The 12,767-nt window shown below is 41.6% G+C and overlaps 1 protein-coding gene across 1 annotated transcript in view; it reads right to left on the reverse strand.

Annotated features, from left to right (window-relative positions):
- Positions 1-12,767, reverse strand: part of zgc:172282 (leucine-rich repeat and fibronectin type III domain-containing protein 1-like protein) — a 102,430-nt gene that overhangs the window by 45,846 nt on the left and 43,817 nt on the right. The window contains exons 3-6 of the mRNA XM_037462308.2: positions 1,969-2,185; positions 881-1,032; positions 454-707; positions 67-310 (exon numbers count right to left, since the gene is read on the reverse strand). Coding sequence (XP_037318205.2) covers positions 67-310; positions 454-707; positions 881-1,032; positions 1,969-2,164 — 846 coding nt within the window. The 5' untranslated portion in view covers positions 2,165-2,185. The remainder of the gene's footprint in view (positions 1-66; positions 311-453; positions 708-880; positions 1,033-1,968; positions 2,186-12,767) is intronic.

Consider the following 12,767-nt stretch of genomic DNA (forward strand, 5'->3'; position numbering starts at 1 on the left):
ACATCCGTTATTTAAACGTTACAGTTTCAGGGTCATGCGACGTTCAAGTAAAGAGCTTAAAATGACCTCCTCCGGGATTGTCCAGAAGTACTTGGCACTGAGTTCAGAGGGAGAGGCACATGTCTCGAGGTCGTCCTCTCTGGTCAGTCTTCTCAACCACAGAAGTTCACAGTTACAGTGAAGGGGGTTCCCACCGAAGCTCAACACCAGGGAGGTGAGGGGGGAGCCTTTGGACTTGGCGTACACCGGGATTCTGAGGAACAACGGGTCCGGCGGAATTTTCTTCAGCTTGTTGGACGTCATGTCCAGCCTGTTAATGGACGGGGCGAGGAGAAGATGAGGGATGGATTAAGGGAGAACTAGACGGATATAGTATCAGTATAATATCTGTTGATTATTAAACCAGCTTTACATTATCTTTTCTGACAAAAATACCATCATGTCTCAATATACCTGGCCAACTTGTGAAGGTTGGTGAACACCCCTTGGGGAACATTTTCTATCAGATTATGATCCATATTTAAGGTATTGACGTTGGTCAGGCGCCCAATCGTGTCCCAAGGCGCTTGGGCAAGGTTGTTGTAGCTGAGGTCCAGATCCTCCAGTGTGGACAGGAAGTCATCAAAGGCATGGGGAGATATGGAGTGGAGCTGGTTGTTGGCAAGGATCAAGTGACGAAGGTTGGTCAGGCCAATAAAATGGTCATCCTGGGGAAAGTGTTGAGAGAATAACAAGGATATTGTATAATTTATTCATTTATTTTCATTTCTGTCATAGCAGCTCCATGGTTTAATTAGGTGTATGTAGATGTATTACCCACCCATCTCACGCCAATAATATACCCGAATGTACAATCACTAAACTAATCTACGAGTCTCACCTTTATCACAGTTAATCTATTAGAATCTAGATGGAGTGATCTCAGTCGCCGCAGGTCACTGAAGGCTGAAGGAAGAATCTGACTGATGGTGTTTCTGGAAAGGGTCAGATGCAGCAGGCTGGTCATGTTGGCAAAGTCCTTTCTTCGGACGGCTGCAAGTGAGCAGAATGAACAAAAAGACGAGTTCTAAAGCGACACGTGTATGCATTAAGAAGGCTTTAAATAACATGATATGTCTTTATTAATATTTGATTGATGCAGAAAGATGACTATGGTTCTAAATGTTCTTCAACTGTATATAAAATATGTTAAAGAAAATAGTGTGAAAGAAAAGAATAAGAAAAAGCATTAAAAAAGATACTTACATACTTTTCTGGTGAACTTGCTACCATGATCGTGTTTCGTCCACGTGCAAACTATGTTGTTATATATTTAGAAAAGCCAATCCATGGCCAATTAGCCTCTCAGAGCCTGGACCCCAAGGATGTTTAAACCCTTTGAAATGTACTTTTTGGCGATGTACCCTAAGAAGCTCAGTGGACTGCAGAGAGAAACTGCTCTTTCCCAAAATGTAATATAATATATTACATTTAGCACAGGACAGTGCTTCATGAAGAATGTGACTTAAATCAATATACTTGTGTATTGATGTTAGTGGTGCATCAAATTATCTTACTGGATCTTATTTTAGTGATGGGAAATAGTTTATTTATATCTGGAAAGATTAGGTAGCTGCTTTGGGATCCAGCAAAAGGGGAAACCAGATTAAAATAAAAAAGATAAAGCGACCCTTTGGTTCTTAAAAAGAAGTACGTTTTGAAGTATCAGAGATAGCTCTTTCATATTATAAGATGAATCATGAATAAGATTTCCTCGACTGAACGACAAAAAAAGAGGTTTCAAAGTATTAGTAGTCTTTTCCCAACCCTGAAAAGCTTTGACTGCTCAATATGTCCTCCTCTTCAGGGAAATCATTCAAGATGATTGTTGATGAGGAAGAACTGGCCGGATCGTACAAAACGCCTTGATTCACGGCCTTGATTCAAGTTTTAAGAGTGTGAGACAGGACAGAGTGGCAGGCGTCTTACCTGTAATGAAGTTTTCTTGGAGCCGCAGCTCCACGGTGCGCCGCTCGATGCCCCCGGGGACAAACAGCAAGCCGGTCTTGGAGCAGAGGATGGCAAGCGACGGAGAGAGGCTCTGGCACATGCAGCGTTTGGGACACGGCTGTCCTCTGCCTGCCGCTGCCAGCAGCAGCAGAGAGAACCACAACCGTTCCATCATCCTGCACGGGGAGCAGGGCAACTGGAAGGAAAAAGAGCAGTGACTTTGAGCACAGAGACAGCCGTACTCAAGACAGTGGAACTGCAACTGGTGAGAATGAACCAAAAAAGAACCATTAAAAACAGTAGTTTCTTATTTAAAATCATAAGTGTTTAAATATAAAAAGGGACTGATGTTTCATTAATGCAATTGCTGTTGGTTTTTTTTACAATGGCTAACCTGCTAACCACAACACATGTACCCTGTAAAGATGTAAGATTCTAAACATTTAGGATACATATATATAAATATGCAAATGGACCAAATGTTGCTGTTGGAATTGCTATTATGGATCAAGTTCTAGCTGTCAGTTCAACAAGGAAGGCAAAATGTGAAACCACTTTCGCTTTTAACACAGCAGACGGGACTCAAAACTCATGCTGCGATGTGTGTGTGTACCAGTGGACAGAAGCATATTAGCGAGCTCAGTTTGACTCCCGGGCTAATCAATGGCATTGGACTTGTACTTAGCTGGTGTAAAATCCTACACCTCCATTCTGATCCTCCCATGGCACTAAATAAATTAAAAAAAGAAAAGAGAGATGACGTGTTCTTCAGCATCACAAATAAGCAAATAACCAGAGTTTTGTCACCAATAAAGCGTATAAGGTCAAAATGAATCTGCTATCAATTCATACCCGATGATGTCCATCCTTTCACACTGTGAAACATAAAGCAGTTTCCTTCATGCACCGCATGAATCACCCGTTGTTTCCTCTATCCATGCCATCCTCTTTTTACTTGTATCACTCCATCATCCTTATTGACTTCTCTAAATACATCGCGTTATAAAAACGTATTAAGTCATTTGCTTGCAATCCCCCTTCATATGACATTTATGTCCCCTGACCCTCCTTCACGCTCTGTGATATGCCCGAGCAGTCCCTCATTCTCTGTAATTGATGGATGCATTTTCTTTCACCCCAACTCATGCTCCTTCCCCCTTTTATATCATACATGCGTCTTCTTGCCATCATCCTCGTCGCTGCCTCTTAACCTCGTGTCCCTCCTTCTCCTCAACCTGCATCTATAAAAGAAGGTTCCCTCTTCTCGTGGGCTCTTTCTTTCTTTCCTGCAGGCTTCCTTTTCAATCTTTCTCAGGATCCCTCTACTGCCCCCCCCCCCTCCCTCATAATCCTTTTATCGCAGTCTCACTGAATTTTGTGATGGCTTTATTGTAATGTATTACAGAGATAGGTACGAATGCTGATTTTAAATGCAGACATTCCTCAGTTTCTTCACCCACTCATCTGGCGGCCATGTGCATTTGATGATGGCCAGTGGATAGATATGTCCCTTAAATGAAGATTTTGCCTCATCCAACAGCTTTCACTCACCTGTTATCCAGATTTAAAAAAAAACTCTACCATCCCTGAAGTATTTTTTAAACAGATGTTGCCCACCAAATTTCAGGTCTGAAAGTTTGAGGTAAACGACAAACAGCATACAGCTTTTTGCAATAATTACACAAAGGAGTCCTCCCTTGACAGTCACTTTGAACCAATTGCTCTGTAAGCTATCAAAACATCGGGGATGTCTCCAGCCGTAACAAATGTTTTTTCATTACTGTTTTTACAGAGTAAGGCACAAACACACTGGCAGTCTCTTTGTTTTGTTTGACACTATGATCTGCGCGTTGCCTTTGTGAATCAATCAGCTCCTCCCAGGCAGAGTATTTTTCAACGTGTTTACGGCTGATATTTTGCCAGACTGGGATGCCATATTGCTGCGTTTGCTGGGTTTGAAAATGCTGGGATTTTAATGTATTGGTCATTGATGAGGGTGCTGCAAACACAGCTAAAGATCACGTTAAGTCAAGGGGGCCAGACTCAGAATGTTTATTTGGAAGGACTTAGGGTGGGGGGGGGGGCTCGTGGACAGGATATGGAAGCGTAGTTGGGGGGGTGCTTACAGTTTGGGGTGCTGCTGAGTCTAGTTAGTTGGTTACGTTACGTTATGTTTTGACTTAGGTGTCAGCCAGTCTTTGCTGGGCCAGGTTCGACATGTGACTTCTACATCCGTCTCCCGAGTCATGCACTTAAGCTCTCCAGTTGCTCTGCTTTTTATTACTCTACGACACCATACTGTCGATATTCTGAAGGACTCAAATTTGGTGGCATCATCTGTCACCACCAACATGTGACATTATTGGTATTTTTAGCACCCTCACATTACGAAAAAGAATGACTTTTGAGTTAGTAGGATTTTCAGACCTAACAGTGCCAACCCTATAGGACTGTTATTGCTTTTGAAGTCAGCAGCATACATCAAATGTGGTGGCCACAAACATAGATGTAGTGCAGTGATTGGTCATCTATTACCTGTACTATTACCTTCCATACCACCACCACCATCATCATCATCATCATCCGTGATTCTGCGCCCCATTATTCATTAAAGTATAATTGGTAATAACCTACTGATGTGGTCTTTGCACTCACTACCCGTAAATAATCCACATCTGAGTGTGTGTGTGTGTTTTAGTGTGTTATATATATTTGTGCGGACTACGTGAGCTCACAAAGGAGATGGATCTCCCTGTCAGCTTTTCTCACAAAACCACCACAGAGTGACTTCTGTGTGTAATACACTGTGTCTGTAAAAGAGCATTAACCTGTTCATGTGTGCTCTTCCATACAGTTTATTTCTTTCTTGTGTTTGTCCAGGCTCATGCAGCTGAGTTCATGCAGATACACCTTGAAACTCTGTGTGTGTGGGTGTGTGTGTGTGTGTGTGTGTGTGTGTGCACGTTGCATACATGTCTGCATGGTATGCGGGGCTCGACGTGTGAGTGTGTCCTTTGTGTGCACATGAGAATACGACGTGTGGGCTCCATCTTTCGAACGTTTTGGGGTAAGTGAGTGGATTCTTGTGTGTGCTCATCTGTACTCACGGTTACAAAGCTGTGCTTTGTCTAAAGTTCTACAATTATTGGCGAAACAAATCTGTATAGTTTGTGTGTTTTCATATAAACAGTTTGTCAACTGTTACTGAAGCAAAACCACCCCATCTACGTTGTTCCCTTCCTCAATAATTATACCTCGTTATGTTGTTTTTCCTCGAATGGGGGCAGGGAAAGAACGGGTAGGATGGGGTATCTGTGAACAGGCGAGGGATCTATTGGCCACAAAATAACTTGGTGGGGGCTTGTTACTTAGCAACAGGCAATGACACATGGATGTTAACAGTGAGGGGAGAGAGCCTGTGTTGCAGAAACAGCGTGTCAAGCAGAAACATTTTCTATCGGATCATTATACATAATTCGAATGTAACAAAAACAAACTTTTATCCTAAAATGGGGAATCCCCAAAGTCCACCAGCAGATGGGTGAATTCAGCTTTTGCTGTCTTTACCTGCCAAAACTCTAAATGTGATTAAAGTAAAATGAATCACACACCTTGATGAAGGTATGGCAGCAGCCAAGCCTCTATCTCCCAGTGGTATATTTTCTGTCTCACGGAATAGAAAGTATACAAATCCAAATGAGAAATTACTCTTTCAACATAACATAATTACTAATGATGAAGTGTTTCAAGAAAAATAGCAGTTTGATAAAAAAAAAACATGAGAAATGAAAGCAAGTTCAACTTACTCAACGTGTCTTCAATCTATTCAACAATATCTCCATTTGCTTCAGTGCTATGGATGATATCAATGAAGCAATTGAGCCCAACGGCATATGGGAATAATCTTAACCCACGGTCGACCATGTGATGTGGCTGAGAAAATGGGGCTCTTAAAGGGGGCCCATAGAGGTACTGCTGCCAGGTATGTTATGCACCACCGGCTCTGCTAGTACGGAAGCATCTTGTCATTTTGTTTTCCAATTAAGTGATGGCTCTTTCAATGCGATTGTCAACAGATGCACGTTATTGACAACTCATTTTTTGAGGAGACATTCATGGAGACAGTTAAGACAATTCTAGTAACTCACAATATGAAAAATATTTCCGATGAGTCAAATTCCTCGCTGCTCCTAGTGTAACCCACAATGCACCTTTGACGTGACTCGTTAAATGCTGGCGTTGGACATTGTCTTCTAACTTCCACGGAGTGAGGCCAGTTTTCAGCTGGGCCGACAAGGGTACAAACCACCGTGCCGAGGAGTGTCCTCAAACAAGAAACCAAATCCCCCCCCCTCGGCTCCGGCGGCGCTGTTCCACCGCTGACCCTGACCTTCCCGTGGAGGGGATGAGAGAGCAGGCACCTCCTCGGCAGGGATCAGTTTGGTCAAAGCCGTAAGATGTGCTGTTCACCTTTTTCAAGCCATTGGGAAAAGTATGCGCTAGATGTTTTTCAGGGCAGCAGCTGCCTCAGTTATAACTCGCAAAAGATGATGCGTCGGAACCAGGATTCGGGAGGAACCGAATTACAAAACAAAAATCCAAACATTCAGGCAAAACACTGAGGTCAGAAAAACAACAACCACTTGTTGTTTCCTATACCAAATAATCCACAAATGTATGCCTGAGACTGTTGTTTTGTCTTAAATTGTATATTTAATACAAAGGTCATCGAAAAGTTATAGCAAGTAACAGGATTATGTCAATTTTATATCACGATACTGTGGTTGCGTCACTGATTCTATTCCTAAATTGGCTGATTACGTTTTTCACCATTTCAACTCTCTGCTCATGGCATTATATACTATTCAAAAATATATTGATTATAACTTGACCTGATTAAACCATCTCCATTACTTGGAGTTATTTTGTTGTAAAAAAGATAATTATTTCCCAGAAAGTAAAAATGTAAAGGAATCATTTTCACTACTTTATTCTTCTCTTTCATACTTTCTTTTTCTTCAAAAACAACATTTGATTTTTCAAAAGTAATCTTAAATGTATTGCACAACTTCAGTAACTTTAGGACAATTCAACATAAACTGAGCTCGGTTAGTGTATATCAAGACTATGCAAATGTGACGTTTTCAGACGAGTGAGGACCGAAGAGTTAGTGGGCTTCTGCTTTTAAACGCTCAACATAACACACAAGCACAATGACTTAGGAGCCATGAATAATGTGAATTTTTCAGACTGCAGGCCACCTTTTTTTAGTATGGGTTGAATAAAGTTGAACCGCTTCCCAGGTTTGCAATGAAAGGTGGAATATAGTGTTTCGTTACTACATCATTTGTTTAGCAGATAATGAATAGAAAGTGAGCTTCAGCCCATTAACCAACACCTTCTGCTTTGAATTAAACATATTCAGGTATGTGATACACATACCAGAATAAGCTTATCACTATGAGTCTCAAACAGAACATTAAGAAAAAAAGACTCCCGAGGAACAAATACGTTCTTTGTGACAAAAAAGCACTCAAACCTGGCTTAGAAATGTTGATGATTTCACAGCCATATGCACCCCTCTCCAATTAAATGTGATGGAAGACACTTTCTGGTGTGTTACAGCCAGAAACACACATCGACAAATTCAATTATATACGAAAATGATACTAAAAAAAAATACTGCTTCATTGTACTTGTGACTATGGGACAGAGCATCGGCATATTGCCACACAGTCAAATAAAAGTCAATGCTTTTTTTTTCTTTTTCTGCTGATTGGATTGTCCCAATTCTGCTTCTTTCAGTTGGACGACCAAAGCCGGCCGCCCTACAAATAGACCCTTCCACATGTACACGGGTTGTGATACACACAGCTGTCCAGACGAACCCTTTTCTCCAACGTGGAACTGCTACACAGCAGGGAACTAAGCCACACAAACGCACACATGGGCTTTCCATCGGGTTTCTGAGCGGGGGGAAAGAAACGGACCTTTTCAAACGGCTCTATTGTTACCTTGTTCCCTCACTCTCCTTTCCTAACTTCAATCTATTAATCTCGCTCCTTTGTGTTGTTGTCATCCTGTTCTTTTTTCTTTTTTTTCCCCCTCTCTGTATCTTCTTTCATACGACCCTGTCAGTACAGAAGATGATGGGGCCGAGTGCATGAATCCTTCTCGCACCCATTCCGTTGTAATACTAAGCGCGACCTCTGTTTCACTGTAAGGCCTAACCACACACACACACCTGCTGTTTGGTCTCCGCTCTCTGATACGGGTCATCTCCGCCGCTTCCTCTTGTCTTTTTTTTTGTCCAACATGACATTGAATACAAGGTCTCTGTCAGTCTTTCATCCCACCCCGCTTGCATTAGAAACTCGACATCTCGCTAATCGCTCGTGTGTCTAATTGGGGATATCTATTACATCATTCCTTGTTTTTCTGCTCCAATAGAGGGATACAGTAACTGCAAGTGACTCGTCCTCTGTTTCATCAAAATAGCCTTCCCTCACCCTCAGCAGCGCTACATGATATAATTGTCAGCTCTGAACATCAATAAGTCTATTTGTGTACCCGTGTAACATAAAGCTCAGCCTGTTGCCGTGTAGTTCCAGCCGTGGTTTTTGTCTTTAAAATCACTAACAATATTTAGGCTCTAAAAATCCTTTATTTTAGACGTGTTTGCGTGAATCTCAATTTTTTTATTCCTGCGACTTGTTCCCAGCATTTACATATACAACCTATGAATCCACCTTTACTAATCAAATCAGAAAATATAAAGTCATCATTTCTACTCCATTCCACTTGTTCTGAATCACAGGACCATTAGAAGTGAGCATCGTCTAGAGGAACCGCGAACTAGTAACAATCACCGAACAGTCTCTAAACCCGACTGCTCTGTGAGAGCATTCAAGGCAGTCGGGGGAATGTAAAGACCTAGAAGCTGTTTGATCATCAGCTGTTTGATCTGCTGGAATGAGCATAGCAAAGTCGAGCTTGAAAAATGATGAACTATGAAAAGCTGATGTTAGCAGAAAGGCAGGGAGATGGGGGAAGGCAACGAATACAACCCAGTCACCCAATGGGGAGAGCTCCTCGGTACGCTTCTGTCTGTTTTTGATGTTTGAACCTGCCACGATCAGGTTCCTGATGTTGTGGCCTCGAGGCTCAAAAGGCAAGGGACCATGAAGCACACAATGCAAGGTCTTCTCTGTTGCTTCTCTCCTTCTATCCGTTCATATATATCTGTTATACCCAAATACACAGACGCACACACACACACACACACATGTACATTGTGTCTATACAGCAACATTTGTCATAATACTCACCACCGTAGCTAAAGGGGTTCTAACATCAAACACTTTACAATGTGCAAAAACGGCCAAATCAAAGCCCTTTCTTTTCATCAGGTTATACATCCTCACTCTATGCTATTCCTTAATGCTTTCTCCATGTATTTATTCCTACCATATTTTTTAATCTTTATTTCCTTTTCCTACCATTTTCTACTCTCATTTTAAGTTTTTGTTGCTGTTCAGGAATTCATCTGTAGAGTAGAGGCCATAGGGAACCCGTGGAAACAGGAAGCAGGCTACAATAGGGAAATAAAAGCAAAGGAAAGTAGAAAGTAGGAGCAATGACAGGAGAAAGGAGGTTGGAGGAACGTTTGCACCACTTGGTAGTGATCACAGAGAAACTCTCTCCATCTAGGAACTCGCCGTGCAGCTCTCGCTTCAAGGAATTGATCACACACACTCAGTTACAGATACATCACACACATGCACACCACATCTTTCTCTCTCCCTGTCTCACACCGACACCCACACATACGCTGCTGCTTTGGGGTGTGCTTTGAACTGATCCCTGCCACTGGAGAGGCACACACGGTAAGCTTACTGATAATAATATTATCCTATGGCCTTCGTATGGTAATATGGTTTTATTGCTATGAAGGAATATGAATATCATGCTTTCAAAGACAGCTTAGGGAATTACATGGCTGTCATGGCTATCAGCTTCAATAGAATATTTAGATTCCCTATTTATCTACGGTCTCTGGGTGGCAAATCTATTAAGTTATTACCTTTGCTATGATGCGAACTGGCGTGTTGTTTTTACAACCTGTGACAATGTAAAAAGACACGCATTTATGTGCCATTGAGGTCTCAGCTCCGCGAGGGTTATTAAAGGCACTGGTGTGGCCTTTTCCTGCAGTTCTTGGTGGACATCAGCTCTAAAGATGTAAACTTCAAATATCTCAATTTCTCACTTAAATCCTCTTTCATTTCCGAGATAACTAATCGTAGATAAGCTGAAACTTCACTGATACAGTGTTGCATACTTGATTTATTTCAGATATGCAATCTATGAAGATTTTCAGACGGGATAAAGAAATAGAAATAGACGGCGTTGTTTCAAATAATATATTCAAAGGAAGGTTTTAGAACAATCTGTTCTAAATGAAATTATTAGACATGTAAGAAGATATTTGTCTGATGCAATATCTCCTTGGAAATTCCTGAAAATTTACTTAAATGTCAGAAAAGCCTCACTTATCAGGATTGGATGAGTTGCAATTTCTTTCTGCTACATTAAAAAAAATGGAATGTAAAATACCGTGGTTATTTTTTGCTGTTTATTTCAATTCAATAAACTGCTCATAGCATATGTTTCTCTTGGGTGCTGGCAGAAAAGTTATTTTAGAGAAGACTGCAAGCAAGAGGAAAACAAGTTACTGGTACAGACTGTTCTGCACCCTCAGAAATTAAATCTTTTTTCAAACCGCTTCCGAAATGGTGTGTTAGCCAGTTAACGATGTAATAGGTTGACTGGAGAAGGCTTCTGCGCCAAAATTATACTTCATAGGACATCTTCTGACTTTATATTGTATTTCAGCATACATGCATCTTGAAGTTGGGGCGGTTTTTAATTCAGTACACTGTGGGCATTTAGTGGCCACAGTTAAACAATGTTACAGTTATGACCCAAAGAACCAACATAAGAGTGCTGACTGCACAGAACATTGAGGACTCCTGCGGTGAATAAACAGATATTATTCATGGTACAAAATCCCAGTGAGCTGACTGTGTAAAACTAAGAATAATTCTGTGTAAAAAAGTGTAAGGTCAGATAAGGAATAAACTTGGAATAGGTCTATCTTTTTTCTTAAATATATATTTTATTGACAGTCCGTTTGAACTTGTTCTATTGTTGCTATGTGTATAGCAACAATCTTAAACAAATCTTTAGGATAAAAAATGGGAAGAGTGGGAAAATGTAATGCACAGACAGTAGAAAATGTTAGAAAAAGGTGTTATGGCTTTAACCAATTGCCTGACTCTTCATGACCGCTTTTTGTGGGAGCTGCCAGTTGTCACAGATTAATGACACTTTTAACCGAGTGAAAGCCCATGAAATACATTTTATTAGTTTCTGTACTCCTGAAATAAATCTACCAAAGTAGAAACTGAAGAGGTAACAGAGCAACCGGGTTAAGGGTTTTTCAGGTTCTGTAGTAGCAATTATAGATATCACAGCACAGCACTTGTGAATGAAAATACAGCGTGCGTGCAACCTGACAGGGCAGTTGTGGGGGAGATAATTCATATTGTGATGAATTATTGTACAGTGAATAGTTTAGCTACTCACTATTCAATGAGAGCTCATGTTGTTTGAAGAACCTGCAACATTTGGTTATTTTCTGTCTTTGTTTGCACTCGTCTACAGGTTTAAGATGCTGTGTTCTGATAATACCTCTGACATCGTGTTGATGTACTTTAATCCCAAACAGCTGACACAAGTTAACGTACAGATGACTGCTCACAAGCTGCAACCAACCAAGTCGTGGCGACTAACGACTAACTACTCGTTAGTCGAGCTAACGACGTAGTAGCGGTAATGGAACAGCGCAGCATACCGTCAGCGCAAATTCAACTAATATGAAAAAAGTCTGAAAAAGGGAACCGTCACAAACCGTTCCACACATTCGTGGTCGTTGCCTTACTAGATGAGTCGCACTAATCGGAGTCAGCCAGGGTTGCTTGTGAAGGGAATTAAATGCGTCAGTTAGTGAGCAAGAGCCGCTAATTAGCATTAGCATTAGCTTTCCGTTAGCTCCCGTGGACGACCGCGCGCATGCGGGACATGACGCGCAGGCGATCTACCAGCACTGCCTCAACCTATTGCCCCCCCCCCCCCCCTGCCCTACAGCAAGTAGGAATGGACTCCCAAGATAATTTGTTACAACATTGAAGACAACAGCTGACATGTGTGACCATTGATGATTATTGAGTACTGTACAATAAAAACCTAGCCTTCTTTGATACACACACACACACACTCATCTATTCTCTATCCGATATCGCACCGCATGCCTGCAAACCTGTGCGGCCTCTTTGCTGTCACAGCGATGCTAAGGCTGTCGGCCTGAAACAAGAGGCAGAGCACGCTGCTCTCATCAGACGTACACACAGAGCCACCGAGATGACACTCAATCGCCTATTATTACGGTAGATTAGGTAAGGGGGGGTACATGCGTACGTTTTTACCCACTCACTGTCACACATACACAGGTGCACATTTATGTAACACCGAGGCACGTCTTAGCACGTGTTTGGAGTTGTTTAATGTGAGGAAACGTTTCATCAAACTGAATTGGCAATAAATCTTTAAGATGCTATATGAAAGAAACACTGCCAGCCCCATGTCCCAACCAGCAGGATGCATTTTGCATCCATCAGTCAGTGAATCATTACATATATTGCAAGCAAAAGTGAATC

The sequence above is a fragment of the Pungitius pungitius genome, chromosome 3, assembly GCF_949316345.1.
Source record: "Pungitius pungitius chromosome 3, fPunPun2.1, whole genome shotgun sequence".
NCBI classification, from domain to species: domain Eukaryota; kingdom Metazoa; phylum Chordata; class Actinopteri; order Perciformes; family Gasterosteidae; genus Pungitius; species Pungitius pungitius.